Source organism: Rhinolophus hipposideros (assembly GCF_964194185.1).
Source record: "Rhinolophus hipposideros genome assembly, chromosome: 13".
NCBI lineage: Eukaryota > Metazoa > Chordata > Mammalia > Chiroptera > Rhinolophidae > Rhinolophus > Rhinolophus hipposideros.
Genome location: NC_138059.1, coordinates 279,708 through 306,998, shown reverse-complemented (window position 1 = coordinate 306,998; position 27,291 = coordinate 279,708). Strand labels below are relative to the sequence as shown.

The following is a 27,291-nucleotide window of genomic DNA, read 5'->3' as shown; positions in this document are numbered from 1 at the left end:
CGTCTCCGCGTGCAGAGCCCCAAGATCCCGGGCCCCACAGCCTGGGGCTAGGCTGGAAGTGCGGCGGGCGTCCGGCGGCTCAGAGCCCGCTGGGTCCCCTGCCTGACCCCGGATGGGGTCCACGTGGAGAATCTCCCCGTGAGAAGAGACGAGTCTCCTCCACCAAGCCCCCTTGTAAGAGGCGCTGTGCCAGGAGCTGAGGTTCGGGTGACCCAGGAGAGCCTGAGCCTCCAAGTGTGGGGCTGGGAGGGAAGGACGCCGGGCAAGTGCCGCCAGTGTGGAGGAGGCTGCACCAGTCTCGGCTGTGAAAGCTTCAGCGACACGTGCTGCCTCCGGTCTCTGCTCAGCGTTCTCTCCGCAGAGCGACACCACCCCTTCCACCACCAAAGTACAGGCACTGCAGGCGCACAACGCTCCTAGCCTCGGTGGCCAGGTGTCTTCCAGTCCTCCCCTCTACCGCGTGAGCCCCTCCCCCAGCGATTTTATCTAGATCTTGCACCCTCCTCCGGCCTGGTACAGTTGCCCACCTCAAGGTTCCCGGAGCCAGCACCTCACCTCCCTTGGTAGAGACGAGCCCAACATACTGAGTCAGGTCTGGGCCTTAGAAAAGGAATCATAAGAAAATGAGGACTGGCCTGGTGCCTCCGGTGGTTAGAGCACTGCGCTCCTACGACCTAAGGCCAAGGTCGCGGGTTCAATTCCCACATGGGCCAGTGAGTTTCACCCTCTACAGCTACGATTTTGAACAGCTCTCTCTGGAGCTGGGCTGCTAGAGGTTGAGCAACCGGAGGTTGCGGTGAGCTGCTGTGTGCTGCCATGAGCGGCTGGTGGCCATTGTGAGTGGCCAGCAGCCATCGTCGGTTGCCATGGGCTGATGTGTGCTGCCGTGGGCTACTGTGTGCTACCAGGAGTGGCAGTAAGCCAGTATGAGCAGCTGGCAGCCGGGGAGAGCTGCCTTGTGCTGCTGTGAGCAGCTGACCGACGACTGGCGTCCAACTGCATCAGCCGGGCGGAGCTCAAGGCTCGTAATACCAGCATGGGCCAGGGAGCTGTGTCCTACTCAACTGGACTGAAAAACAGCTAGAACCCGAGTGAACCGGAGTGGGGGCGGGGAGGTGGAAGAAGAGTGAAAAAAATGAGAAAGTATGGTCACACCCAAGAAAATGGCATATAAATGTGTGTTTCGTCCAAACTGGCCCACTTGCTCATGTCAGCAACAAGGCTCCACGTCTGAACTGTGGAGCAACACACAAAGGCACTACTGGGAGGCCCAGGCAGGTGTGCGGCCCCTGCGCCACATCAACCCCCTTCAAAAGTCCTAAGAAGTCCTGTTGCCAGAACCGTGAGTATGTGCTACAGAAGGCAGCCAGACAAATACTAAATAACATCAGCATCTATGTCAGATGGACACTCACAGTGCCCACATCACAGGGCATCGGTGACAACTGAACAAGTCAGTGCCCACAGCACCATGAGACGAGCCTGGCAAATGGTGAGTGCCCTAACGAATGAGAACTCGTCTGGTAGAGTGGTGGTCAATGTGGAGAGAGCCAGAGACCCTGCAGCACAATCCTGGGGAGGGCAGCAGAGGGTAGGGTGCAGCTCCATCCCAGACAGAAGAGAGGAGAGGGTGGGCAAAGGGGCTGGGAGGTGGCAGGGCTGGCGGTGGGATGGCAGAGGTTGGCTCGCCTGGCAGATCCTCTTCCCCACTGAGGTGAAGGGAGGCTGTTAGTGGAATCGCCTGGGTGGGAGGGTGAGGGGCTGGAGGATGGGCCAGGCTGGGGTTGGCTGCCTGGAAGCCCAAGAACCGCAGCTGTGTTGGCTCCTTGTCAGGGCTCCAGGCACTGCCTCACTCCTTCTCTTTGGTGGGAAACCCTTCCCTCCCAGTAGGAACAGCAGGCTGGGCTCCAGGGGCAGGAATGTCTTTATTGAAGCTGCGTTGCTGGGGTATGGGTGGCGGGGAGACTCTCAGAGGCCTGGGGCTCTCCAGGTACTTGGCTGTAGGTTCAGGTCCAACAGGCTGAGACAGCGCAGGGCCAGGAGGGAGTCAGGGCCCGAGAGTGGGGCGGAGGTGCCGTCAGAGGGTGATGTTGTCCTCATACAGCGACAGCAGCAGCAGGACGGCCCAGCCGCCCAGTAGGCCCACGTTTTGCACCAGGAAAAGGAGCCAGGGCCGGGGGTCCCGCACCTTGAGCATGGCGGGGAGCTGAGGAGGTGAGCTGTGTCAGTGGCGAGCTCAGCGTCCTTGCTCAGCTTCCCACCACGGCAGCCCCCTCCGCGCCCTCCGGCCTGACCATGTCACAGAGCGCCACGTAGAGGAAGAGGCCGATGGCGACCGCCAGGATCCAGGACTCGCTTTCCTCGCCGACGCCGAGCGCGAGCGCTACGTAGAGGCCGGCAAAGGCCGTGAGCGCCGACACCAAGTTCAGCAGCAGCGCCCGGGGCACCGACAGTCCGGCGTGCAGCAAGGCGGCGAAGTCCCCTGGGGCGGGAGGGCTGGTGTCAGGCCGAGAGCCCCGCCCCCACAGCCCCCGCCCCGCTCTGCTCGCCACGCCCCCGGCGGGTCCCGCCCAGTCGGCCGGCCGCGCGCAGCTCACCCAGCTCGTGGGGCACCTCGTGGCAGAACACGGCCAGCGAGGTGGCTAGCCCCGTCTTCCAGGAGGACGTGAAGGCGGCGCCCACCGCCAGCCCGTCGGCAAAGTTGTGCAGGCCGTCGCCCAGCGTGATCATGTAGGGCAGCAGCCTGAGCTCTGCGGGCGCAGCGGGCATGGGTCGGCCTCAGTCAGGCCGCTGCCAAACCCCTAGCCCCCAACCTTTCCGGGGGCCCCCCAGGGCTCACCGGAGCTCTGTCTCCGGGGCTCCGTGCTCAGCAGCTCAGGGCTCTCCTCCGCCACCTGCAGGGGTTTCCGGTGGATGAACCCCTGGGCCGGGGCGGGGGTGGGGGGGAGGTGCTGGGGCCCCAGATCAGCCTCAGAGGCCAGCAGGACGGAAGCGCTGGGGTGGGGGCTGGAAGTGTAGGCTCTGGAAAGGGTCCATGTGGAGGGGGCTCCGTGTGGGACGGGACGTCCCAGCGGGGCAGCTCACCAGGTCTGCGCGGGAGCCTTCGTGGGGCTGCTTGGGCGGCCGGAGTTCCCTGGGTGCTAACTGTAGGGACACGCCATGGCTGTGGCCACCATGGCTGCGAGGCTCGTCTTTTGGGTCCTGCGGGACAGCAGCTCAGGGCCCTCCATGCCTCCTCCGCGTCCACCCACCCTGTCCAGCCCTCATGTGCCTGACCTCTGGGTCCAGTGGCAGCAAGAGATCGACAAGTTTCTCGAACAGGAAGAAGGCGTACAGGCCGCCGAGCACGACCACCAGGCGCCAGACGTGCTGAGGGCTGTGGCAGTTCATTCCATGCTCGCTGTGCCCCCCGTGCTGGTGCAGCCCTAGAACCTTGGAGGGGCAGGGGGCGCTGGGCTGGGTGCCCTGGGTTCTCCCCGCCACAGATGAAAGGGAGGGGTTAGGGGTGGCGGAAGGGCCACAGGAGGGCGGGCAATGGAGCCCCTGGGGGGTGGGGGAGGGAAGACTTAGGGACTGGGGCCCACCTTGGGCATCAAGTGCAGGAGGGCATCTCCCGTGAGCGCGCCCATGGCCATGCCCAGGAAGGCCTGGATGATGTAACGGGCAGCAGTGCTGCAGGCAGTGCAGGTGAGAAGTAGCAGGCCGCAAAGCGAGCAGAGGCAGATGAGCAGCGTGGCCAGCGAGCTGTATAGGTACTCTGTGTGGCGGGGCAACGAGGGCCCAGGTGAAGGCCTCCCTCTGAGCCTTCCCAGGGAGGGCGTCTACTGGGTCCAGGAGTGAGCCAGTACTCACCAGGTGCGGGCCAGGCCTCTGCTCACTCCACCCCTGGGCCTCAGAGCTGGGTCCTTCTCCCAGGCCCCCACACTCCCCTGTGATCCTTCTACTCCAGTGCCCCCTTCTCTCACCACTCCCAGACCCAGCTCTCCGCACCTCTCCCCGAGCCCAGCACTCACTGGCTCTCCTGGTCCGCCCCATCACCCCTGGCACAGGCAGACAGGCTGTGGAGGTGGGCACTCACTCTCCGCCTGGCTGAGCTGGTCTTGGGCAGGATGGTTGGGCTGGGGACTGCAGGCCCCACTCAGTTGCTGCTGGAGCAGGGCAGGGCTCAGTTGGGTCCAGGCCTCTGGGCTCACCCCAGTCTGCTCAGACAGCCCATACACAGCCATCACATCCCTGGCACTTAGGCACACCTGCGGGTGGCAGGACTGGAGGTCAGGGACCTGAGCGGGCCCGTGGGACCCCAGCTCTCCCCAGGACCATGGCTCATGGTGCTCACCGTGTCCCACACACTGGAGCTGCTGTTGGGGGTGGTGGGGAGTGCAGAGCCCTGGTGGTCAGCCCTCTTTCCCAGAAGATGGTGGTCACTGTGGGTCTCGGTCACTCTGCCCACCCCCAAGCGCTGCATCAAGGCTGCCAGCTCTGACAGAGAAGATAGAAGCACAGTCTGTGTGGGCTCTGGGCCGGCCCTGCCCTGCCCTGCCCAGGGGCTCGGGGCATGCCCTACTCAGTGGCCCAGCCCAGGCCTCACCAGCCAGTGTGATGTTGGGGGTGTCACCGTGGTGCTGCTGGAACACGAAGTCCACAAAGTACTGGGGGGTCGGCAAGGCATGGAAGCAGGACCCACTCCCAACATGGTCCAGCAGGGCGGCCAGTACGGGGCCGGGGCTGCCAGGAGCACCCACCACCGCCGCCTCCTCCAGCAGCTGCGGCAGGTCCACACAGGCCTAGGGGGGAGCTGAGCTTCAGCCCCACCCAAAGCATGGCCTTCCTGGCCTCCAGTTTGGCCATCACCTCTCGTGCCCTCGCACCCTAGATGCCTCTCAGCCCCTGTCCCCCAGGTGAGGACCCTTCCAGGGTTGCCCACACTCCCTGCTCAGCTGGGTGGTGAACATCCATTGTGAGCCCCCCCCCAGCCCAGCCCACCCTCCTGAGTGTGTCCCCAGACTCCCCAAGGCACCCAGCAAGGCCTGGCGGGCTGTTCCACTCACCACAGCCAGGCCCATCCCCGAGTGAGCCCCTTCCTCTCCACCTCCCTCGGGTCCTCCTCACCCACTCCTGCTGGCTAACCTGCCCGGGCCCTCACCTCCTCTGCAGTGGGCTGGCCAGTGGTCTGGGCCTGAATCCCCTGCACCAGCCGGCTCAGGCGTGGGATCAGGGCCTTGGGGCCCTCAAGCAGGGCTAGGAGATGGTCAGCGCGGGAGGCCCAGCGGCCAGTTCGCACATCCTCACACGTGCCCTCAGGGTCGCTGAGGTAGAGGGCGGCAGCAGCACTGAGGCGGGCGATGTCTCCGGGCTCTAGGACTGGCCCCGGGGACAGCCCTGGCTTCTCAGGCCTGCCCAGGGCCAGGAGGTCATCCACAGACAGACACTGTAGGCAGAGACAGGTAGGCAGGGCCCTGCAGGGGCCACACACACCTCTTACCCCCACACCCTCCCATCGCCCACTCTCACTCTGCTCTCACTCTCCTTGATAACACGAGTGCACGCACACAGGGAGTCCCAGGCAGGGATCGCCCCCTTCCTGGGGTGGTTTCTTCCTGGAGCCACTGCCAGTTTCATGGCCTGGGGGCTGCCAGGGAAGGTGACCCTGTGATCCTGGAGCTGTGTCCCCAGCGTGGCCCCCCACCCCAGGCAGGGCAGGCCTATCTGTTCTCTGGGCTTGCGGTTGCGGACAGGGCCATGTCGCCGGGCGGTTTGGCCTCTGCCCGCCTCCTGGAGTTTGCCCAGACCCTGTGCTGCCAGCCCTTAGGGTGGAGCGGGCAGGGCTGGGCCAGGGCTGGGGGACCTGTCGGGTGGGGCACTTACCTTTCCACACGGCCCTGGGGTGCAGTGCACACGGGCCGCCAGTGTATTTAACAGGCTGCCCAGAGCCACGCGGTCCAGAACGCCCTGGCCCAATGACAGCGAAGTCAGCAGATGAACAGGCTGGGCCACGGGCACGGTCAACACCAGTACCACCAGCAGCAGCCCCAGCTTGCGCCAGGCCAAGACTGCCATACTGAGGCCGCGGCGCGCGGTGCTCTGGAGAGGCTGAGCACAGAGGGCTGGCTGCGGGAAGACGGCTGCCTGGGGCCAGACTGGGGCTAGGCACGAGGCTCTCTCCCAGGTATTTCCTGCTGGACTCTGTGATTGGCTGTCAGAGGAGTCGCAGGTTAACCATTCCAGGGGCAGGTCCTCCCGAAAACAAGGAACCAGTGCCTGCGGGGGTGCATAGCTTCTTGGGGCTGGAGGGGTGGGTGGGTGGGCGAGGTAAGGACCTCTCCCAGGTATTTCCTGCTGAGCTGTGATTGTCTGCCAGGGGCCTAACCATTCCAGCAGCAGATCCTCCCCAAATCCAGGAAGTGTTGCCTGCAGAGGCCAAAGGCTGGTTAACTTCCCCTGGACTGGGTGGCCTGGGCATCCCCTGGCCTGCCTGCTGCCCCCAGAGTTGCAGGGCACAGCCACCCGTCCGCTCTTCCAAGGGTCTGGGGTATCGCCTCCGGCAGCCCTCTCTCCAAGGGTGGTTCCCAAGCTAGGGGGAACCAGGACAGAACTGCTTGCATTCCACCATTCCCAGACATTCCACCTGAGAGCCCCAAGGCCCTTCCAGGGGCACCTCCCTGGGTCCTGGGCTGTGGTCTCTGTGGTGGGGGTGGGCTGGAGTCTTGAGGGAACAGATAAGGTGTTGGCTGAGTCACTCTCCCCTCTCCAAAGCCTCCAGGGAAAACTCCCCAGGAAATGGCCAAAGCCCTACAGGGAATCTAAGTACCCCTCCACGGGCCACCTAGGGAGGGGCTCTGGGGTGTGGCTCCCAGCCCTGCCCTGCCCCTCCCTGCTGCTCTCCCTGGCCTTTGACCCCTCAGCCTTACCTCTGCCTAGCTGGCATCTGGGGGAGGGGGTAGCTTTGCCCTCTGGAGGGAGCCTCTGTGCAGCCCCCCTGTTGAACCAACCCCTGACCCTGAGCCCTGTGGCATGTGGTTAGGGTGGGGAGAAGAAGCTCCAGGGGAGCAGAAAGCCTAGGTCCAAAAATTCTGAACCCAGTGTCCTGTGGCACCCAGGGCAGGACATCAGGCTAAGGACAGTGTCCTGGGCCTGGGGTCAAGTTCTTTCTCTTGCCCAGCTCCAACAAACACCGGAAAGTACCACAGTGTAACCTCGGGGGGGTGGGGCAGGGGAAGGGTCAGGAAGAGCCTGCTGACACGGTTGGGGGGGGGGATGGGGATTCAGATGATTCCTGGGCCCTTGGGTCAAAGGGGAGGGAAGCTGGAGAGATTCAGGCACCTTTTCACACAGTTCTGAAGGCTGAGCCCAAAGTGGCCTTTTTCCTCCCCCACCGTGCCAGGCCGAGGACCAGGCTGCAGCCACAGGCCACCCAGCCACTGCTCAAGGGCCGATTATTTCCAGGCCCCAGCCCAGCCTTCCAGCCCTGCCTGAGCCCTTGAAGGCCTGGTATTCGCTGGCAGTGCCCTCGGGCCCCAGTGGACTTCAGTGCTTGTCCACTTTCCTCCGCTGTCGGCCGATGATCTCCTCCCTGCACATCTGCCCGCCCCCCGCTTGGTGCTGGGCTGCCCTCTGGGTGCTAAGCCCTCCTGCGTCATCCCATCATTTAGTAAGCACATCGCAATCACTGCTGTCTTCAAACACACACCCGTGCTCACAGCAGCATTATTCACAGCTGCCAAAATGTGGAAACAACCCAGTGTCCATCCAGATGAGGGATGAATACAACACGGTGCAGCCACACAGGGGAACCTTATTCAGCCTTAGAAAGGAGATCCTGGCACTCACTACAACATGCATGAACCTTATATCAAGTGAAATAAACCTGCTGCTCCCTCTGGCCTTTGACCCCTCAGCCTTGTCTCTGCCTAGCTGGCACCTGGGGGAGGGGCAGGCCCCAGGGAGCCAGCCAACACCCTGCCCATGTCTCAGGGCAGCCTTGGATGAAACTTGAGGACATTATGCTTTTTTTGGGGGACATGTCAGTCACAAAAAGACAAATTCTGTGTGATTCCACTTACGTGAGGCACTTAGTCAACATCTAGGGCAGGAAGTAAAATGGTGGGTGCAGCAGCTGGCTGAGGGGAAATGGGAGTTTAATGGGGAGACTCCCAGTCTGGGAAGATGAAAGGGCTTCTGGGGACGGATGGCTGCAATAGCGGCACAAGGATATCAATGTGCTGAACGCCACTGCACTGAAAAAGGCACATTTTATGTTTTATAGATTTTATCAAAATAAAAATAGACCAAAACAACCCACCCTGGTCCTCTGCCCCTTCCACTGCCCCAGATAATGCGATTGGGGTGCGCTGGCAGCCTCTCTCAGGCTCCCCTCAAGCCCCACACTCCTATCAAGGTCACTGAGAGCCCCACAGGCCAGACCAAAGGGTGCTTTCCCTGATCCGTCTGCCTGGGTCCCTCTAGCTCCTTTGCTGGCCTTCCTAGCCAGTCTCCAAGTGCAGCTGCACTGACCTTGGACATCTTGGATAGAATTGCTGGCACCTGTGATATCAGGCTTTTGCCCTGGAGACACTGAGCCTTCATCCTGTACACGTTCCTCTGGAATGGCTTCCTCTGGTGTCTAGCCACCCACCTGACAGTTCCCCTGGACAATCAGAGGCAAGGCCAGCCATGCAAAGTGGGCTCTGGTCACCTCATCACAGGAGCCCTGCTCCCCTCCAGCCTGTCTAGTGGCTCAGGCGCCAACCGCGGTGCAATCCTGAAGTCCCCTCTCCACTTTCAGCCTACCAGCAAACACTGTGGATGTGTCGTGAATCGGCCCACACCCAGAACCTGACACTCCCTCATCACCCCCCTGCCCAGCCCTGGCTAGGACCCACCAGTCACCCTGTCTCTGCTGCTGTTCCCTCGTAAAACACAAGCAAGATGGGGCACACCCCTGCTCCAAGCCCCCAGCTGGCACCCAGGGATCCTGGGGACCGTCCCAAGTCCTCACCTCACCTGCCAGTCCCCTGCTGGCCACTGGCCCTCACTCCCCACCTACGTTAAGCTCTGAGGGGTCTGGCTCACTCCCGCCCTTCCGCTCAATGCTGAGGCTGTCCTGGACCTCCCCACGTGAAATGGCACCTCCCTGTCCATCACGCTCAGAAAACAAACGTGCCTCCCTTCACTGCCTCTGGACGCCACAGGTATCAGAATGCTACAACTAAACTGGCTTGTCCCTTGTCCCAACGTCACAGTTGCCGAAAGGTGCACAGGCCTTGGGCGAGGCTGGCCGGGCTCCTGGGGTGGTTTCCGGCACGGGATGTACTCAGCGGCAGGAAGACCAACTGCAACGCCCATGAGTTATCTACTGGGGCTCCAGCGAGCCACCACAGAAGGCAGGGCCCTGCTGCAAAGGTCGAGCCCTGTGCTGGCCTGCAGTGTCCTCTGCGGCCACACGTGGCCCCTGCATTCAGCCAGCTGGGTCCCCAAGCTGTTTAGAGCTCCGATGAAGGGTGGGGACGTGGGTGTGGCAGGCAGGCTCCTCTGGTTAGGTTCAGGCCACACCTGGCTCGCCCACCCCACTGCTCGCCCAGACAGTGCCCACCAGGGAGGCTGCTGGCTCTGAAATGGCACTCAGGCCTTACGCTGACGAGCCTGTGTGCTCGGAGCCTGTGTGTGCCAGGACTGCTAAGTGCCACCCGAGGCCCAGGGGCAAACATGCTGGGCAGGCCTGTGTGGGGGGTGGCCACAGCAGCAAGAAGGAAGATCAGAAAGCATCTTTATTGTGTGGAAGGGCTCCGGGGTGGAGATACCATGGACGGACGGACACACAGACAGGGCTGCTGTGGAAAGTCCCAGGGGTCCAAGGAAGCAGGAACTATCCTGGGAGGCTGCAGCCCCTCACTGGGCCCTCCTGATCGCCCCTGCTCTGTGCCCCTGCGGCAGAGAGGCCGCAGGCTCAGGCGTGCAGGAAGCGGTTGAAAGCGTTGTAGGCCGACTCCAGGTCGAAGAGCATCTGGCGTACTTGGGAGTCGTCCAGCTCGTCCGAGGCCGACATGCCGCTCAGGGTCTGCAGCCTGGGGCGGCGCGGGAGCACAGTGCTGAGGACTGTGTCCCGAGGCACGCCCAGGGCTACCCGGAGGGGAGCAGGTACTTACCACTGGTTGACCGTCTGGCGTCCCTCGAAGTCGGGAGGCAGGTGGCTCATGCGGTGCATCGTCTCCATCAGCTCCCGCAGGTCAGGCTGAATCTGCAAAAAGGACGCTCCATGGGAGCTGTCCCCGCCCCCCACCCCCGCCCCGCCCCGCCCCACCCCTCCCCGGAGCTGCACCTCATCCATGGCGCGGATCTCCAGGCGCAGCTTGTCCATCACGGTGATGAAGAGCTGGGGACATGTGTGTGCGTGAGGCACGACGGACTCACCCAGGGGCGAGGGTGGGAGACCCCACGCAGGGTCCCGGCCCAGGCCAGCCCCCGCCCAGCCCCTCCCTGGTCACGCAGGGCTCCTCCCGCTCTGGTGTGCCCACAGCCTGGGGGCCGCTGCTGTTCATAAGGCTGTGGGCGTGTGGGAGCCCCGGCCGCACTGGCCCGGACCATGTCCCACGTGGGTCTCAGGCTGGGGAGAGGCCTGCCCACCGCTCTCATTCCCAGCTACTGGGTCCCGGGCCCCGCGAGTCTAGTGCTGTGCCGTGCCGGAAGCCCCAGGACCCTGTGTACACATGTGAGTGAGGCGGCCGCACCGACACGACGTCTGCAATGCAGCGGTTGAGGTTGCCTTTGTCATCCTTGATGGTGATGGGCCGGTCCTCCTTGATCCTCTCCATGGCGAGCGGGCAGTCCAGCTGAGAGGGCGGCATGTGGGTGCTGACCAGGCCCCTTCCCAGCAGCACCCACACCTCCCACCTCCTGTCTCCTGCCTCCCGTGCCCAGGGGCCGGCTCACTCACGCGGAACTTGCGGCAGAATTCATCGATGGAGCTGATTTCTGAGCCTTGAACCTGCCGGAAGGCAGCTTTGTATTGAACCAGGAGGCGGGAGCAGGCAGCGGTGTACCTAGGGAGAGCACAAGAGGACGGCCCTCAGCATGGGGACAGCCCTGCCCATGCACACACAGGGCAGCTCTCCAGGAGGGCTGGGGGATTGGTCAGAGAAGGGCCATTGAGAGCAAGGCCTTCCATTGGGGCTACACAAGGGCGCGCTCTGCACAAGAGTAGGGAGGGTGGCCAAAAGAGGGCTGCCATGGGGGACCAGGTCTGGACTGTGCAGACAGGCCCCAAACCCAGCATTGAGCAGAGGCCCAGCCAGCCTCCTCGTGCCTGCTCTCCCGGACCTGTCGGCCAAGTCTTTACACCCACAGCTTGTGTTCCTCCAGGTGGGCCTTTCCAGATGCCAGGCCTGGCCAGCGGCACCTCACAGACTGATTTCCCAACACTCCTGCTTGCCTCCTGAAGCCCTCTCATCAACCAGGACACCTGTGACCAGGGGAGGAGGCTGGGACAAAACCGCAGGACCACGGCGGTGGGCACACTTCTCTCCTGGGACACTGTAGTACCACGAGGACATCCCCCGCTGGGAAGGCACCAGGCTGCTAGCCCCCAGGGACACCCTCCTTGTGCTGGGCAGGTCCCACAGAAGTGAGCACCCTCACAGCCTGATGGGAGAGGCAGAGGCCCCCACACAGAACCCCATTCTCACTTCCTACCAGGCACCTAGGCCCTAAAGGGCAGAAACAAGCTTCCAAGGGCAGAGACGGGGGCTCTCACTCGTTGGGAGTGACGCAGTCCTTGATGTACGCCTTTTCCAGGGCCTGCATGGTCTTCACAACTGCAAACAGCTCTGCCATGTTGTCATACCTGAGGAGCGTGCCCATCAGGCCGAGCCACCGGGGCCCCCAGAGCCCAGGACACCAGCCCCGCTGGGTGCAGCTGTGGTGGAGTTGTGCATTTGGCCCAGCCTGACCCTGCGTCCTCCTGACCCTTGGGATGGGGGTGGGCTTGGGGTTGGAGGAGGCTGCTGGGGGGGTGGAGGCAGGTGGGCATGGGTGTGTATGCTGGGGGAGGGCAGCCTGGGTGCTGGACTCACTTCTCTCTCTCCCGGGCATTCTTGTACAGCTTCACTTCCTGTTGGCGAGAGGGGCAGTGTGTCAGCTCCAGGGGGGCTGCTTACATGGGTATTTGCTGTTGGTCAGTGCCAACCAGGCCAGTGCCCGCCACTCACCTCATACAGCTCCGGTTTATTTCCAGGGGCTGCAATAGAGCAGGAAAAGAGCTGGCACCAGTCACAAAGGGGAGGCCCATCCACCACCCTGGCCCTAGCCCCATTTCAGCACTGCTCCCAAGACCACCCCCTGTGCTATGTCCCAAAGAGCCAGGAAGGAGCTTCATCGGTTTGTGGGGGAACCTGAGCAGAAGACATGCCTCTGGGGTCAGGCGGCCATGTGCCAGGCTTGCTTCCCCATTCCATCACTACTCTTCAGCCACCTCACCCTACAGCAGGGTGACTCCAGCTTGTTTACTGTACAGTGATGGGGAACAAACACTTGTCACATGCTTTGTGACCTTAATCCTGGCTGGTGATTCCATGACCCCGAGGTTCCAGCTACACTAAAGCTGTTATCTCTAACCAGCAGGCCCCACCTGGAGGTCTCTGGGCCCCAGTGATAAAATGCATCACCCCCTGGCCACCCCGAGGCCATGAGGGAGACACTTATAGACCCCCCAACCCTTGGGGCAATGCTCCCATCAGCCTTTGCAGCAGGGGCTGAAAGCTGGGGCCCTTTAGGACACTGGACCCTGCTTGGGCCACACTCACCTCCCATGCCTGGGGTGGTGGCTGGGATCCCGTGAAACATCCTGTAGGCTCAGGCAGAGACCTGGGGAGGAGAGCCAGCCCCAACTCAAAGGGAACCCCTGACACCATGAAGAACTTCCCCGCTCTCAGCAGAGGCAGGTGAGAAACAGTAATGAACACAGGACAGACACTAAGTGTTGCGCTGGGAACACCTGCCTGGCTCTGGATGTTGTCAGGAGAGCGTCCCACGGGATCCTGTGGGGATGGGCAGGCCGCTCTGAGCCAGGTGACCAGGGGAAGAGGCAGTGGCTATCTGATGGACAACCGGGGAAACGTTTGGGCAGAGGAACCCGCACGGTAGCAGGTCCTTTTTTAGGGAATGACTGGAGAAACAGACGACCGGGGCGGAGCTTTCTGAGGGTGTCCTAGGGATCCAGGAACGAGAGGCACGCAGCTGTCGCAGGTTAGGACCCTGACTCAGTTATTCTAAGTCGGCAGGAGCTCCTTGGGGGCTCACAGCCGGGCAGTGGGCTGAAGAGAAAACGGAAGCAGGAGGCCCCTGCCCAGTCAGCAAGTTGGTGGGGGTGGCTAGGCGAGTTCCAGAAATGCTTTGGGGTGGACCCGCCGGACCCACTGAAGGATTTGCAATGGGGTGTCAAGGAGTCAAGAATGCCACCCACCATGGCCCAATGGCAGCATGACGGTGAGGTGCACCAAGACGGAGAGCGGAAGGGGGGCAGTCGGCAGGGCAGACGGTGTGCAGGGAAGCGCACCCCGGGTGGGCTGCAGGGGCTCCTTCGGACATGCGAGGTGCGCAGAGGCAGGGGAGAGGCGCAGGCGGGCAGTGGGGAGCCTTGCCGTCAGGCGGAGGGCGTCACACGGGGCAGTTATGGGGCAAAGCAGCGCAGGCTGGAGCCCCGGGCACCGCAGCGCGCAGGGGGGCTGAGGGCCAGGGCAGGCCGGTGACGGTCAAGCCAAGGGGCACGTCTCGGGGAAGGAGGGGCGGCGTCAGCAGGCCCCCTGGACAGGGCGCGCTGCCTGGCGACACGGAGGGGACGACGCGGGGAGGAGGTGCCGGGCGGAGCCGGCTGAAAGAGGAACCCTGGGGGCTCCCAAGGCCCGGCTCCATGCACCACGGAAACGAACGTCCCCTGCTACTAACGAGCGCCAGGCGAAGTCTCACAGACTGGACCCAGAGCAGAAACGCGTTTGCAGACAATGCCCGTGACGTGACCGTGGGTGGCGCTCGCTCAGGCCGCCACCGGGGCCGGCGGGCAGTGCGGCCCCGCGAGGGGCGCACACCGGGGGCGCGGGCTGGCCGGTGGGGCCGCGCGGAGGCCGAGGCTGCCTCTAGGCGCGCGCAGGAGGGTCACGTGCGGACACGCGGGGGCTCTCGCCCACGACCGCTGGGCTCGGAGGCGCCGACCCCGGGCAGCGGCAGAGAATCCCGAGGGACACTGCGACGTGGCGACGCCAGCGGGCCTAGGCCACTGTCGCCTTTCCCCCCCGGGCCGGGTGACCCTTGCCCGCCCGGCCCGCCCGGAGTACCTGGGCTGGATCGGCGGTCCCGGAGATGGCGCCGGGGCGGGGATCCCGCCCGCCGCTCGGCGCTCCCGCCGCTCCCGCCCACTTCCGCCCTGCGCGCGCTCCCGGCCAGCGGCGCTCGCCCCTCGAGTCTGCGCCTGCGCGCAGGACCGCGCCGCCCGGCCCGGCTCTCGGCTCGGCCCGCCGGGCTCTGCCCGTGCCGCCGGCGGCCGTGTCCCTACGGCAAAGCCCAACCGTCTCCCGCCCGTTTCAGGCAGCAGCTGCAGGGAAGCGGCAGCAGCGTTCGTTTATTAGGGGCGGGGGGCGGGGGGCGGGCGCAGGCGGCCGTCAGACGCGCCGGAAGAAGAGCTTGGTGCCTCGGTCCAGTGTGCACACGGCAGGGCCCGGCCGGCTGGACAGCCGCTGGCGCAGGGCGGCCCGATCCTCGTGGGAGAGGCTTCTGCTGCACAGCTGCAGCTCCTGCACAAGCGTGGCCATCTTGTCGCAGAGGCTCAGGCCCAGGGGGCCCTGGACACCACAACCTGCAGAGGGGAGGCAGGAGCAGGCCTCAGGGAGCTGCTCCCAGCTCCCTGGCCAAGCCGGGGCAGCCCTGCAGGAGCCAGTGGTATTGGCGGCAGGCGCCAGGGCACTCCCAAGCGCCAGCTTTTCCCCATTATTAACGTAGCCCTCGAATAGATGTCCTCTGAGGCCCCAAGGGCTGCAGGGCAGTGCGTGAGCAGAAGAGGCCGGATGACTCTCTAGGAGGGGGTCTGCTCTCCCAGAGGGGCTGCCTGGGACGTAGGCCGTTCACAGCCAGTGGTCAGGCAGGAGGGAGGTCGCCTAAAATAAACACTGCAGTCACATCTGTGCCTCTGACAGTCTGTGACGACACCTGGGTCTTTCCATCCACGGAGTGGACACAGTAGTGCTGCCGTGAGTCTCTGGGCACACGAAGCTGCCAAGGCTTGATCCTCAGAGGCCAGCTCGGCTCCCCAGGAAGCTTGGTGAGGGCTGGATGCCCGGGGGCGAGGTGTGTGTGGAGCAGCCCCTCAGCTGAGTGCAGACCTGCCACCAGCCTGACTGCAGGGGTGCCTTGCTGGAGGAGCCAGCCTGGCCCTGTGGGGTGGGTGTGAGGGGCAGGAAAACCCAGGGGCTCCCCATGTGTACACCCACTCCCAGGCCTTGTCCTCCTAGAAGGCAAAGCCTGCTGCTCCCCTGCCCCAGGCCCCAGCAGCATGTGCCAGGCTGCTGGGTGGCCTCCCCTGGGATCATCAAGCCGGCTCTAGTAGGGTACTGTGTGGGTGTCACCAGAATAAGAACAAGCTAAGTCAGGCCACAGGCAGGAAAGTAGGGTCAGAGCAGCCCCTGCCAGGACCCGGGGAGGTCCCTTCGTGGCAGCTTTCACTGCCCTTACCTTGAGCTCCCTCCACAATGGGAATGGGAATGAGGAAGTCCCTGTGGAAGAGGCTCCCCCGCCCCCTGCCATGTCCTCCGGGGACCAGGCTGAACAGGCCAGAGGCAGAGACTCCATGCTCTTCCTGCCCCATGATTTCAGAAGCTAGGCTCACATGCCTTTCCAGTCGCCTGTACCACATTGTCAGCCTCAGGGGGGCCCAACCTACCCTTGGTTTCTGGCTGGTGGAATTGACAGCCCCTTCAGAGGACTCATGTGGGCCTCAGGTAGGTCCCAAAAGAGGGGTCTATATCACCAACGCTGGTGTAGCAGGTGTGGCCACCACACCCAGAGCTCACCTGACAAGCCCAGGAAGCTCAGGCCTTGGGGCCGCTCCTGGAGGCCACACAGGAGCTCCTCCAGGCCAGCTGTGCCGACCTCAGGGTTGGCCGACAGGTCCAGAGAGACAAGCGAGGGGCAGAGAAGGAAACATCTGAGACAAGGGAAGAAGCATGTGTGTGGAGGAGGGCAGTGGGGTCAGTTTCCAGTGAGGGAGGCCCCCATCACTAGGGAAAGCTGCCCCAGACAAACCCACAGCCCTGGCACAGCAGGTTCTGCCCCCAGCCTAGCAGGACACAGGTCATCCTCCAGGGCCATTGGCACTGCCAGGGATAAGACTGCAGTGGCCAGACCTGGCTTGGGGCACACTCGGGAAGAAGTGGGCACCACTTCTGTACCCCGTCCCTACCTGACCTAGCACCCCCTCCCCCAACTCCCAGGCTCCTGGGCCTTGAGATAAGACCCCCCTCAGCAGAGTGGAGGTATGGGCAGGTGATGTTACCTGCTCAGGTTTCTCACTGCCTTGTCGTCCAGGTGATTTGCTGACAGGCTCAGGTGCGTCAGAGTACAGCTTTCCTGGACACAACAAAGGCCCAAGGCAGGCTTCACTGAGCGGGGATACCTGCCTCCCTGCTTCTGAGCAGAGGCCCTACACACTGGAGGCCTGACACTCCCTCTGGCAAAGGCTGCACAGCCTCGGAGTCACCAGAGGGAGCAGCATGCCCCCAATTTGCAGACCAGAAGGAAATGCCCCTTTTTCTGGGTGTAAGTCACACTTGGCATATTGTGATGGGAAAACCACAGGGACCTAGCCCCAGCTGGGAGAGCACCAGGAGGCCTGGTGTGCCCCTTGGGACCTACATAGGTGCCAGGTGGAACTCACAGCCTGAGGTGGGTGACTCTCAGAAGGCTCCCCCCATCCCAACTTCAGCTGTGTGACCTTGGCATCCCCAACTGCATACCTTGGTCAGGTATCTGACCACGGGCTCCACAAGGCCTGAGTCACTCTTGTTGGCTGCCACAGAGCTGAGCTCCAGGCGCAGGAGGCTGTGGGCAGGCAGGCTCTGCAAGGTCTGGGCCAGGGCGGTGGCTCCCAGGATGTTGAACGACAGGGACAGTGTCTTCAGGTGTCTGGCCTCTGAACCGGGGCCAGAACCTTAGTCAGCCTCACACAATCACCCCCCCCCAGTCCTGCTGCAGAGTCCTAAACGTAGAACCGCACGAACCCTCTGGGAAGCTGTCTTCTGAGATTTCGTGCACAGGGCAACTGTGCCCTGGCTCTCCCAGCTAGGAGGGGGCAGGCCAGGCTCCTGAGCCCAGCTTCTCCCCACCATTTCTGGCCCCTGCCTGCCCTGCGTGACAAGACAGCCCTGGGGTGCCTGAGACAGGCCCTGGGCCGGAATGTGCGTGCATAGTAGTGGGGGGCCCAGGGAGCATTCAATCTGCTGCTCTCACAGCCCTGAACCTCACTTCCTAGCCCATCGTCTCTGCAGAAAGGTCCCTGGAGGACTCCCCGTTCCCAGCCTCTCAGGCCTGGGATCCCGGCTCTCTGCAGTACTGTGGGCTTACGGTGGAATTATCTCAGGCACATGAAACACGAGCTGGGACTCTGTCCTTGGCACGGCTAGAGCTGGGGTGTGTCCTGGGGGGACAGTCCAGGCTGGGCAACTACCAGATGCCCCTGAACGCAAACAGGCCCAGTACCCACATGTCTGCATACATGTGCCCAGAAGCCAGACTGGTGCCCCAGGGCCCCTCTTGCTCAAGGTTCTGAGCCCCTAGAAACACCCTTCTGATGGCAGCTGGAACCCTGGGGCCAGGAGGTGGTTGTGCCATTGACTCACCTTGGAAGGCGCTACCCAGGGCTGTCTGGTGGCTTAGGAGGAAACCGGGGCCAAAACCACAGGCCTGGAGGCGCAGGGTGCTGAGCACAGGGCAGGCCTGCAGGATGGAGGCCAGGGCCGGGCCACAGCCATTCCCAAGCGGGTTCATGCTTAAGTCCAGCTCCTCCAAGTTCTGAGGAAGACACAGGCCCCCTCAGGGGATCTGGTATCCCTGATGTCCGAGACCTGAGCTCCAGCCAGCACTCCCAACAGTACCTTCCCACCCAGTGCCTGGTGGGGTGCGAAAGTTCTGATGTCACCCCATCACTGACCTGCAAGGGGGCCTGCCCCAGGAGGCCTGTGGCGAGCTGGCGCAGGCCATCAGGTCCCAGGTGATTGGAAGAGAGGTCGAGGAGAGTCAGGCTGGGCACGGTGCCCAAGGCAGCCAGCAGTTCAGCAGCACAGCCATCCCCCAGGCGGTTCCCTGCCAGGCGCAGCTCCCGGAGCGCAGAGTGCAGCTTGAGGGCCCGCAGCAGTGGTATGAGCTGAGCCTGGTGCAGGGCCAGGCGGCAGGCGCTGATGGCGGGGCCCAGGCCCTGGCGCTCCAGAGCCTGCAGCACCTGTGGGTGCTCCCCTGGAAGGGGATATGGTGTCACCAGGGCCAGCGCCTGCCCATCTGCTGGGAACTCTGGTGGTGAGCCAGGCGGCCCTCGCTCCCTAGCCCACTCCCTCCAAGCCTGAGGGCCCTGCACAGGCCAGTGGGTGGCGCCGACCCGTCTCTGCCCTGTGAGGCCCTCCCTGTGGGGCTGGACTTCCTGCCAGGCCTGGCCTCACATCTCTGGGGTTCCAAGAGGTCCCGCCTCTAGGTGTGGCCATCTTCTACCACTCACCGCTCACACGTGTGGGCAATGAGTGGTGGAGGGACACCTGAGGACAGGTGTGGTGGGAGGGGGCCTTGAGGGCATCTGGGCTCCCGGGACTGAGACCCACTGATCAGGCAGTGGCGGGAGCAGGGGGAGTCTACCTCCCCTCTGCCCCAGTCCCCAGGCTGCTGCCAGCCTTCCTGGGCCCTTACCTTGCTCCAGGCTCTGGCACGCCTTGCGGTAGCGGTCCGGTAGGGGGGGCAGGTCCCACGAAGTTACTTCGGCCAGCACCTGGAAGGTACCATTGGAGGGCAGCACGGGGCAAATGGCACCAAGGATGCCAGGCGCTCGGGCCTGGCCCCCACCACTCACCTCCTCATTGCTCTGCAGCACATCGGGGATGGGGTCCTGGGGAGCCAGCAGAGCCCCCTCCTTTCGTAGGGTGAGCCTTGGCAGCAGCCCACAGGCCTGGTAGTAACGCTGGGCAGCCTGTTCGGCTAGCCAGCCCACTGAGTGGGCCTCCTTGCTGTGGGAACACAGGGCGCACTGAGCCCTGGACCTGGCCAGGTCCCCTCCCCGCCCCCACCCGCTCAGGAAGCCAGTGCACCTGTGGCCCAGCACGTCTCCAGCTACCACGGGCCATTCACCGGGGCCCTGGGACCTGACCTGACCACTCCGGGGCCCTGCTGTGCTTGTGCAGGGCACCCTGACCTTGACCTGGGCCAGCAGGGGTGGCACAGCCAAGTCAAAGCGAGCCTTTGTCACATGTCCCACCTGATGTGCAAACACCAGGGTTCTCGGCTGCCACTGGGTGCCACCCCCTGGCAGAGCCCATGGGGCACAGCGGGAGCTGAGGTTGGGAGAGGGCAGGTGACGCCTTACCTGTGTGGGACGGGGATGAGGAAAAGATTGTCCTGGACTCGAACCCGAACCCGGATGGGAGAGGGCAGGACCAGTCCCTGGCAGACGGGGCAGGAAGGGATGGGCTGAGTCAAAGAACAGCCCTGTGCCCCCACCCTCCATCGCCGCAGTCGGCTCTGCTCCAGGCACGTGTACCCACCGAGGACAGGCCTGTTGCCAGGCTCTCCCCAACGGGGACATCAAGGCTCCGTGCGGACTCTGTGGCCGAGCTGCAGTCTCCATCTGCTGTGACTCGTGTACTCCACCCCCTGAGTCGGGGCAGCTGGCTCTGCCTGGCCCGGGCCCATGGCCTGACAGGATTCTCATCGCTGCTTGACCCTGAGGCACTGTGTCTGGTGCTGTACCCACCACCCTGGGGGTGGGGAAAGTGGCTGCCCCGGCCACTGGAGGTCAGCAGCAGGTCATCTTCCAGCCAGTCCCCAGCCAGGCACTCCTCCTCAGGAATAAGAGCTGTGGGGGCCTCGCCTGGATCCCGAGTCCGGACGGGCCCTTGGCAGCAGCTCTGGGCACTGCCCACGCCTCGCATGGCCGCCTGGTAGGCTGCCCAGCCAGCTCCCGCTGCCGCGGTCTTCCTGTCACTGGTGTGGCCAGGCATCCTGGCCCTGGCTTGCTGTGCTGGGGCAGAGTGCCGGGGCCTCTTCCGGGTTGGCCGGGGGGGCCCTGTGCTGTCCTCACCCTCTGAGCTGCTGCTGCTGGCCAGCTTGTGCCTGGTCTTCCGAGCCAGCACCGCCTGTGACTGGGAGACCTTGGCACTGGCCTGAGGAGCCTCTGGGGCTCCTGGGCAGGGGCTCGAGGAAGGAGAGGTCTCGGGGTCAAACAGATGGTCCGCTGGGAGGGTCTGGGGAGCCAGGGAGCTGTGGGGAGCTGTAGGGAGATGGGATCTAGTAAGGCGGGCCCGGCACCATCCCTGCCACCCACGTGAAATGCCCCTGTCGGAATCAGGGCCCAGGGGACTCTCGGGCCAGGGAGCCATGTTCCCAGGGGCAGGGGACCCCTGCTTGCCTCGGCCCACAGAGGCCGCCCGGAGCAGCCTCTCCATGGCACCAGCCTGCTGTTGCGTCTCACTGTCCAGGTCCCTGTAGTACAGCTTCACCCACTGCTGCAGAGTCTCCAGCGGGCTGTGGCCCTGTAGGTACCCAGCTGAGCAGGCTGGGCGGGAGCAGTCCCACCAACCACTGCCCATGCTGCCGTGTCCCCACTCACCTTCCTGGTTCGCAGGGTGACCGACGCGCCCCGTTCAATGAGCAGCTCAGCTACCTCAAAGTGGCCGCAATTGAGGGCATCGTGCAGAGGGGTGATGCCCTCGCAGCCCTCGCCGCCTGGGTCATCCACTGCAGCCCCGTGGTCCAGCAGGAAGCGGACGATGTCTGTGAGACAAAGGGCACGAGCCAGCTCCCAGAACCCTCCTCAGAGCCCTCCCCGTCAGGTGCCAGACCCCAGCCTGTGCTCACCCAGATGCCCATAGTTGCAGGCCTCATGCAAGGGCGTCCAGCCACAGTAGTCCCGAGGATTCAGGGGGTGGCCCTGTGAGCAGAGTTAGGAGCCTGACCCTGACAGCCCCACGGCCTGGCCTTGCCCCAGGGCTCTGAGGCCTGAGCGGGTCCCACGGGTCCATCCCAGGCCCGGCTCTGGCTGAGGCCCTCGTGTAGGAGATGCTCCCCCAACGAGGCCGACCCCTGGCGGTGCCTGCAGCATCGTGCTCCCTCCAGCCCTCGTGTTCTTCCCTGTCCCCTTGGGGGAGACAGTGTACCCCGCTGGAAAGGCCCTGGCGTGGCCCACAGGCTGGAGGGGACGGGGTGGCAGGTGTACCTGCCTCACGAGGTCCTGGACGCGGCCCAGCTGGCCCTCGATGCAGGCTCGGTGCAGCAGGGTCTCCCCCACATCATTGCGCCGGTTCCACTGTGGGCACAGGCACCGCAGCGTGAGGAGCAGCAGTTAGGGGAGCGGGCAGCGCTGGCGGGCCCCAGAGGGGACACACACTCCCCCTGCTGTCCTCACCTTGCTCGCCTTGTGCCGGCCCAGGCAGCCTGGCAGGTCCTCGTCCTCCAGCTGCTGGAACTGGCTGTCAGCCTCGTCCTCTGCAAGAGCCGAGCCCACCCCCGGGCGAGCCTGAGGGCAGGTGCCTGGCCCTGGCTCCCAGCCCACTCCAACCCTGCCTACAGTTACTCACACCCACGGTCCCCTGCCCTGCTGACCTCGCGCCCCACACAGACCCTGACCTCTGCTGCCCCTCTCCTGGGAAGCACCCTCCTTGGGCCCGGCACCCTGTACCTGCTCCTTATGCGACCCCACTCTTCCCCACTGCTCCTGCTGTCTGCTCCCTTCTATGCCTCTGGCCCTTTCTAGAGCCTTCTTTCTTACTGTGATCATCTGTTGAACAACACTGCCTAAAACTGCTGTCTTTGGTCCTCTCTCCCCACGCCGCCCATGGCTCCCTGCACCCACACATCAGCGACAATCAGCCTCACCCCTATAAGCCACAGCCCAAATTGCCCACAGCCCCTGGCTGCTCACCAAGAGATTCTGAAGGCCCCTCAAGTTGAAAACCGAACCAGTGCTCCTCCTGGCTTCAGGGAAGCGTCCCCATGCCCTGGCCACAGCCCCCTTCTCTCCCTGCCCCACACGGCTGGCTGCAGTCCAAGCCCGCCTCAGACTAACCCTCAGGTCCACAGGTCCGACCCTGTCCCGCCCCCAGGACACCCACCAGCTCCCCATCCCTGCCCCTACATGAAGGTTCCAGGGCTGCCCCAGGCTGTCTGCACGTGCCCTCCAAACCGCCTCACTGGCACTGGTCAGCCCCTGTGCGGGGTGGTCTGCTGTCACGAGCCAGCTAGCATGGGGCCATGGCAGCACTCAGGCCTCACCGCTCTCTGACAGCTCCACTTCGCTGGCCTCTAGGGTGTTGCTGTCCTCGCCCTCGTCCTCCTCATCCTCACCCATGCCTGCCTCGTCCTCATCCACACTCAGCGCCTGCAGTCTGGACTCAGTGTCAGGAGCCTCTTGAGGCCGCAGCCTCAGCTGCACGGTGTGTAGGTGCCACAAGACCTGCATCTGACGAGCAGGGGACACCCAGCTCAGGGCCATGGGGTGCCAGTCACCGAAGGGGAGATGGGTGGGGAACGAGGTGACAGCAGGCTATGGGGAAGCTGCGCGTGGCGATCGCGGCTGGACACAGGGCAGGGGGCACACCTGCAGCTGGGGCCGCTGAGCCTGCTGGGCACAGTCGAGGGCCTTCTGGAAGCATGGCACCAGCTCCTCATAGGTATCACCGGCCTCCTCTCGGGACAGTGCAATGTTCAGCCAGGTCTTGGCATCCTGGGGTACAAAATGGGAAGAAAGAGCCAGTGGCGGCTGCGCACGCACCCAGGCGCCATGCTGCCACTGGGAGTCAGGACGACGGCAGCCCTGGGAAGGAAATGCCCACCATGCCCACCTCAGAGTGGCGGAGCCATGGGGACAAACAGAGACACGCTCTGCATGCGGGCAGGGCTGATGCCGTCACCTCACCTCCAGGGCATTGCTGTCACGTAGCCTCAGCTCCTCTTCATAGTGTTGCACGGCCCGGCGGTGGTCCTTCATGTCCCCCAAGGTAGCGGCCAGGGACACATGGATGACGGCCAGCTCAGGCCCTGGCCTGCTCAGCAGCTCTGCGAAATCCAGCTGGAGAGCAACAATGAGGCCAGGCCTGCCCCACACCCACCAGCCCACATATGGCTCCCCTCCCATCACCCCAGACAGGGGCATGGGGTGGGGGGGGGACGCACCTGCTTCTGGTAGGCCTCAGCTGCCTTGGGGAAGTCCCCTGCCTTGGAGAACAGGTCCCCTAGCTGCTCACAGATGCCCATGGCGCCCTGAGGGTCACTGCCCTCGGACTCCTCCAGCCGCTGCTGTAGCCGCACTACGGTCAGCACTGCCAGAAAGAGCCTCATGTGAGGGGGTGGTACAGACCAGGCCCCGATCCAGCTACCCTGGCCCTCCCTGTCCACTCGCCTGCTGGTGAGAGGGGTCGTCAGAAGTCTTCCTCGTGGGGTAGTTGCAAGGATTAGAAGAACTAACGAGTAACAAACTCAGAGCACGGCTGGCTCACAAGTGGGGACCACTGCCAGCTGCTGCTGACTGCCACCCACCATGCTCCGGGGCCACATGCCCTGCCAACTCCCCCATCCTGTTATGCGGGGACCACTTGTCTCCAGTTTGCCAAAGATGCTGGCTCCATGGAAATGCCCAAGCCGTCCCCTGAACACCCTCAGGGCCTCTCCAACATGTTGTGCTTCAGGCTCAGAGAAAAGTTGGGCTCCCAACAGGAAGGGAGGGTGGAAAGAAGCTGCCACCACCCCAAGTACACATGCCCTGGCACCCTCTGCCCACGGAAGGGTCCCCTTCTAGACTCACCGTATTTGAGGGTCCGGCATACAGCCGCCTTCTGCAAAGGCTTCTGGGAGCCTAGCCTGTAGGCCTTCTTCAGGGCTCTCTTGGCAGCCAAAAAATCCCCCAGGTCTTGGAGGATCTGGGGGTGAGGAAAAGTGGAGCTTGCAGACTCTCCGGGCCCAAGCCCACCCGAGGGTCAAGCCCAGAGCGGCTGAGGACGGCACCTGTGAGATGAGCACACAGCACTCGCTCTCCATGAAGCTCTTCTTCATGGTGCGTGCGCACTCCCGGGCCCCCTCCAGGCAGCGCATGGCCTGGGAATGCTGCCCTCTGCGCCAGTGGATGGCCCCCAGGTTGTAGCGGGCACGGAACAGGTCCTCATAGAGGTGATTCTGCCTGCGGATGGTGACAGGTGCTGAGTGCTAGGGCACTGCCAGTCTGGAGCCCACCACGCATGCACGGCGGGAGGTGGGTGATAGCACAGTGAACGCGCAGGTAAGGACGTGCAGCTGCCGGAGCTGCTCCCAGCACACAGCAGACATGCCAGGTCTCTTCTGCGAGTGGGAGAGCGACAGGGGTGGGGAGTCAGGTCCAGACAGGCTGAGGCCACAGCTACTTCCTCTAGGAACGGGACTCAGCTCCCTCCTGGGGCTGCACGCATAGGGTTGGGGACTCACTCAGCGAGAAAGATGCTTTTCTTGAAGTAGTTGTTGCACAGAGCCGTCTGCTGCAAACTCTCGAAGGTGAGGCCCAGGTTGAGGTAAAGCCGGGCCCTCATCTCGCTCAGCTCTCGCCTGGGCAAATTCCCTGGAAGATGCCCCCTCCAGACACTTGGTGCCTTGTCCTCCATTTGGGGTCTCTAGCTTTGAACCCTGTCCCCTACCCTTGCTCCTGCCAGTTGTGGTGGGAGCCAGGGGTTCTGCTGAAGACACAGTGTGGAGACATAAAGAGCAGATGATGGACTGCAGACTGGAGGCTGCCAGGAGCACGGGCTGTGTGTCCCCCCACGAGTGGGCTTATAAGAGCAGACCTCAGCCTTGCAAGGGGAAAGCCCATGTGGCGGAGCCCACCACGGCGGGAGGTGGGGCGATAGTTTCCTCTGCCTACAGTTCCAGGGGGTGGGGCAGGGCACTCACTTTGCAGCTTCTCGTCCACGATAGCCAAGCTCTTCTCAAAGGCAGTCTGTGCTTGCAGCAAGGCATCCTGCGACTGGCAGTGGTCAAAGATGTCCAGGTGGGTGCGGCCAATGGTGGCCCAGGCCCTTTGTAGCTCGATGTGGTTGGATAGGGAACGGGCCAGCTCCAGGTAGTGGTGCTGGTGCTGGGGCGCAGAGGGGAAGCTACTGTGAGCCAACCCCCACCTCAAGCAAACCCCACAGGGCACCTAACTCTAGGAGGTCCCCATCCTTACCCAGGAGAGCACCCTGCTCCCCAGAACCCCCACAGAGCGGGCCAAAGCCAGGCCACACACGTCCCATCTCCTCTATGCCAAGGGGACACCGGCTGCGCAGTCCAATGAGCAAATGTCAAGGCGGGGGCGAGACAATGAGTGAAAGCTGGCTGGGTCGCTGCAGCCCCAGTGGCACCTGACCCCTAAGCCAGTCCACAAACCAGCTCAAGTAGCATGCTCATTCATGTTGGGGTCAGCCATCCACAAGAGGCTGGGGTGCATCCACCCAAGGCCCGGGCCACCATCAGAGAGCACAGGGCTCTGAAAGCGCGGCTGGCGCCTCCATGCTCAGAAAGGGACCCCCACGAAGTGCAGGCCCAGGAGGGCCGGGTCTGGCCGGGAGCCGCCCACCTTCAGGGCGGCTGAGTAGTCCTCCATCTCCGCCAGCCGCTCCCCGATCTTTCGGTGGGCCACGGCGCAGCCCAGGGGGTCGTCGGCGCTCTCCAGGAGCTGCAGCTCCCGCTGGTGCTCCAGCAGCGCCTCGGAGTAGCGGCCTGGTCGGGCAGGCGGGGCAGGCTTCAGCCCCGGCCGGGCAGTCGGCCAAGGGCCGCTAGGGCCGGCGGGGCGCGGGCAGCGCGCTTGGCAGGCCCCCCGCCCCGCCCGGTTCCTCCGGCCCCCCTGGCCCCCCGTCACCCGCCTCTGGACACCCCGGGCTCCCCCGCGCCTGGACTCCGCGCGACGCACGCACCATGGCCGGCCAGGAGCTCCCCCAGCTGGTGGCAGAGGGCGGCCTCCTCACGCCGCTGGCCGGCGCTCTGGGCCTTGGCCTTGGCCTTACTTAGCTCTGCAGAAAGAGGGACGAGGCCGGAGGCTGAGCCCCGCCGCCCGCGCCGGCCGGACCCCCGCGCTCAGGCCCCGCGCTAAGGCGCTCGGCCGGGGAACTCACGGCGAAGCTCACGATCCAGGCTCATGCTCGGGCCGGGGCGCACGGAGGGATCCAGACTTCCCGCGCTCCCGCGAGGCGCTGCGGCCCCGCCCCACCCGCGCCCCGCGCAGGCCCAGTCCTGCCCCCTGCGCGCGGAGAACCCCGGGAAATGTAGTCCAGCCGCCCGAAGCATCCTGCGGCTGTAGTCTGGCTGGCGCGGGGCGGGAAGACCAGCGAGAGGGCGGCTGCCTCCAGGGATTCCTGGGGCCGCCCAGATGCTAAGGCCCCACCCCGGCCCCGCAGCGGCCCTTGCGGTGGGGTCCCCTAGGCTCCTGCCTGTGCTGCCTCTGACCCCGCACACGTGTCGCCTGCGCACACGTGCTACTCTTCCGGAGGAGCGCCTTGCCCTCGAGGAGGTGAGGGTCGGTGACCATACACGCTGAGCACCTGGGGACGTGCACGTGGTCAGAGGAACCCCAATGAGGCCGCACTGCCACCGGGTATGGGGACTCAAACCCCGTGCTGCTGGGGAAGGAGCATGTTCTCCAAAACGGGCAGAGCAACGTGCTGCTTCCTCGCACACACCACCTGCGCTCAGGAGAAACTGCGTCGGTTAAAACCGCAGAGCCACCCTGCGCTGAGAGGTCAAGGCAGTGGGACCTGGCTCGGAGTGCTGTAACCCAGACTGCTCCGCGGGGGTTTGGCGCACCCAGGCCCCAGACCTCTGAAGGCCTGCCCTGTCCCCCACCGCTTTGGGAACCCAACACCCGCCACGCCACGCCACGCCTGGCGGCTCTCAGTACTCACTACATGGCACGCACAGCCCTGGGCACCAGCCCACTGCTGGCGTCCCAAAGGCCCCAGAGGAGCTGGGAAAGAAGGAGTGCGAGATGAATGCCTTTATTTCCTATGTATATTGAAACAGACCTGATGGGGTAAAACCCTCAGCCAGTAGATGGACAGCAAAGTCTGT

At 64.1% G+C, this 27,291-nt stretch overlaps 4 protein-coding genes across 6 annotated transcripts; all 4 read right to left on the bottom strand.

Annotated features, from left to right (window-relative positions):
* Nucleotides 1-1,907: 1,907 nt before the first annotated feature.
* Nucleotides 1,908-3,195, bottom strand: LOC308506723 (zinc transporter ZIP4-like). Its single transcript, XM_081070575.1, has 5 exons — nucleotides 3,085-3,195; nucleotides 2,840-2,894; nucleotides 2,598-2,750; nucleotides 2,295-2,482; nucleotides 1,908-2,206 (listed from the first exon to the last, which is right to left on the bottom strand). The coding sequence occupies exons 3-5, from the start codon at nucleotides 2,728-2,730 to the stop codon at nucleotides 2,078-2,080; spliced, it is 450 nt and encodes a 149-aa protein (XP_080926701.1). The 5' UTR covers nucleotides 2,731-2,750; nucleotides 2,840-2,894; nucleotides 3,085-3,195; the 3' UTR covers nucleotides 1,908-2,077.
* On the bottom strand, nucleotides 2,802-6,057 carry LOC308506885 (zinc transporter ZIP4-like; the record flags this gene model as incomplete). Its single annotated transcript, XM_081070875.1, has 9 exons — nucleotides 2,802-2,921; nucleotides 3,085-3,201; nucleotides 3,277-3,432; nucleotides 3,585-3,757; nucleotides 4,079-4,358; nucleotides 4,451-4,479; nucleotides 4,589-4,784; nucleotides 5,144-5,428; nucleotides 5,866-6,057. 9 exons carry the CDS (start codon nucleotides 6,055-6,057, stop codon nucleotides 2,802-2,804), a joined length of 1,548 nt encoding a protein of 515 aa, XP_080927001.1.
* Nucleotides 6,058-9,746: 3,689 nt separating this feature from the next.
* VPS28 (VPS28 subunit of ESCRT-I) lies at nucleotides 9,747-14,426 on the bottom strand. Of its 3 annotated transcripts, XM_081070312.1 has the most exons (11): nucleotides 14,322-14,412; nucleotides 12,990-13,086; nucleotides 12,795-12,855; nucleotides 12,201-12,229; nucleotides 12,066-12,103; nucleotides 11,747-11,836; nucleotides 10,931-11,036; nucleotides 10,725-10,826; nucleotides 10,316-10,369; nucleotides 10,143-10,234; nucleotides 9,747-10,061 (listed from the first exon to the last, which is right to left on the bottom strand). In XM_081070312.1, exons 3-11 carry the CDS (start codon nucleotides 12,832-12,834, stop codon nucleotides 9,944-9,946), a joined length of 669 nt encoding a protein of 222 aa, XP_080926438.1. In that variant the 5' UTR covers nucleotides 12,835-12,855; nucleotides 12,990-13,086; nucleotides 14,322-14,412; the 3' UTR covers nucleotides 9,747-9,943. The 3 variants fall into 3 exon arrangements, with proteins under 3 accessions (XP_080926438.1, XP_080926437.1, XP_080926439.1); XM_081070311.1 differs by lacking the exon at nucleotides 12,990-13,086 and having other exon boundaries at nucleotides 14,322-14,419; XM_081070313.1 differs by lacking the exons at nucleotides 10,725-10,826; nucleotides 12,990-13,086 and having other exon boundaries at nucleotides 14,322-14,426.
* Nucleotides 14,427-14,519: 93 nt separating this feature from the next.
* TONSL (tonsoku like, DNA repair protein) lies at nucleotides 14,520-26,402 on the bottom strand. The gene is made up of 26 exons (XM_081070310.1): nucleotides 26,340-26,402; nucleotides 26,142-26,237; nucleotides 25,805-25,947; nucleotides 25,141-25,324; nucleotides 24,682-24,811; nucleotides 24,229-24,400; nucleotides 24,029-24,143; nucleotides 23,401-23,546; nucleotides 23,144-23,296; nucleotides 22,826-22,951; nucleotides 22,501-22,687; nucleotides 21,635-21,714; nucleotides 21,446-21,535; nucleotides 21,088-21,160; nucleotides 20,840-21,003; nucleotides 20,639-20,762; nucleotides 19,776-20,500; nucleotides 19,598-19,674; nucleotides 19,088-19,241; nucleotides 18,928-19,006; nucleotides 18,185-18,486; nucleotides 17,874-18,045; nucleotides 16,992-17,167; nucleotides 16,532-16,605; nucleotides 16,050-16,183; nucleotides 14,520-14,839 (listed from the first exon to the last, which is right to left on the bottom strand). Exons 1-26 carry the CDS (start codon nucleotides 26,362-26,364, stop codon nucleotides 14,646-14,648), a joined length of 4,095 nt encoding a protein of 1,364 aa, XP_080926436.1. The 5' UTR covers nucleotides 26,365-26,402; the 3' UTR covers nucleotides 14,520-14,645.
* Nucleotides 26,403-27,291: the final 889 nt, after the last annotated feature.

What these genes read in the sequence shown, in the direction of transcription:
- LOC308506723 (XM_081070575.1), bottom strand. Translation starts at nt 2,730, where the DNA reads ATGATCACGCTGGGCGACGGCCTGCACAACTTTGCCGACGGGCTGGCG. An exon ending in CGAGGTGCCCCACGAGCTGG is followed by an intron (nt 2,483 to 2,597) that starts GTGAGCTGCGCG and finishes CTCCCGCCCCAG; the next exon opens with GGGACTTCGCCGCCTTGCTG. An exon ending in ACGTGGCGCTCTGTGACATG is followed by an intron (nt 2,207 to 2,294) that starts GTCAGGCCGGAG and finishes TCACCTCCTCAG; the next exon opens with CTCCCCGCCATGCTCAAGGT.
- VPS28 (XM_081070311.1), bottom strand. Translation starts at nt 12,834, where the DNA reads ATGTTTCACGGGATCCCAGCCACCACCCCAGGCATGGGAG. An exon ending in AATGCCCGGGAGAGAGAGAA is followed by an intron (nt 11,837 to 12,065) that starts GTGAGTCCAGCA and finishes CACGCTCCTCAG; the next exon opens with GTATGACAACATGGCAGAGC. An exon ending in GCATTGCAGACGTCGTGTCG is followed by an intron (nt 10,370 to 10,724) that starts GTGCGGCCGCCT and finishes ACATGTCCCCAG; the next exon opens with CTCTTCATCACCGTGATGGA.
- TONSL (XM_081070310.1), bottom strand. Translation starts at nt 26,364, where the DNA reads ATGAGCCTGGATCGTGAGCTTCGCC. An exon ending in GCCGGCACAAGGCGAGCAAG is followed by an intron (nt 21,536 to 21,634) that starts GTGAGGACAGCA and finishes CTGTGCCCACAG; the next exon opens with TGGAACCGGCGCAATGATGT. An exon ending in TGGTCAGATACCTGACCAAG is followed by an intron (nt 16,606 to 16,991) that starts GTATGCAGTTGG and finishes TGTTGTGTCCAG; the next exon opens with GAAAGCTGTACTCTGACGCA.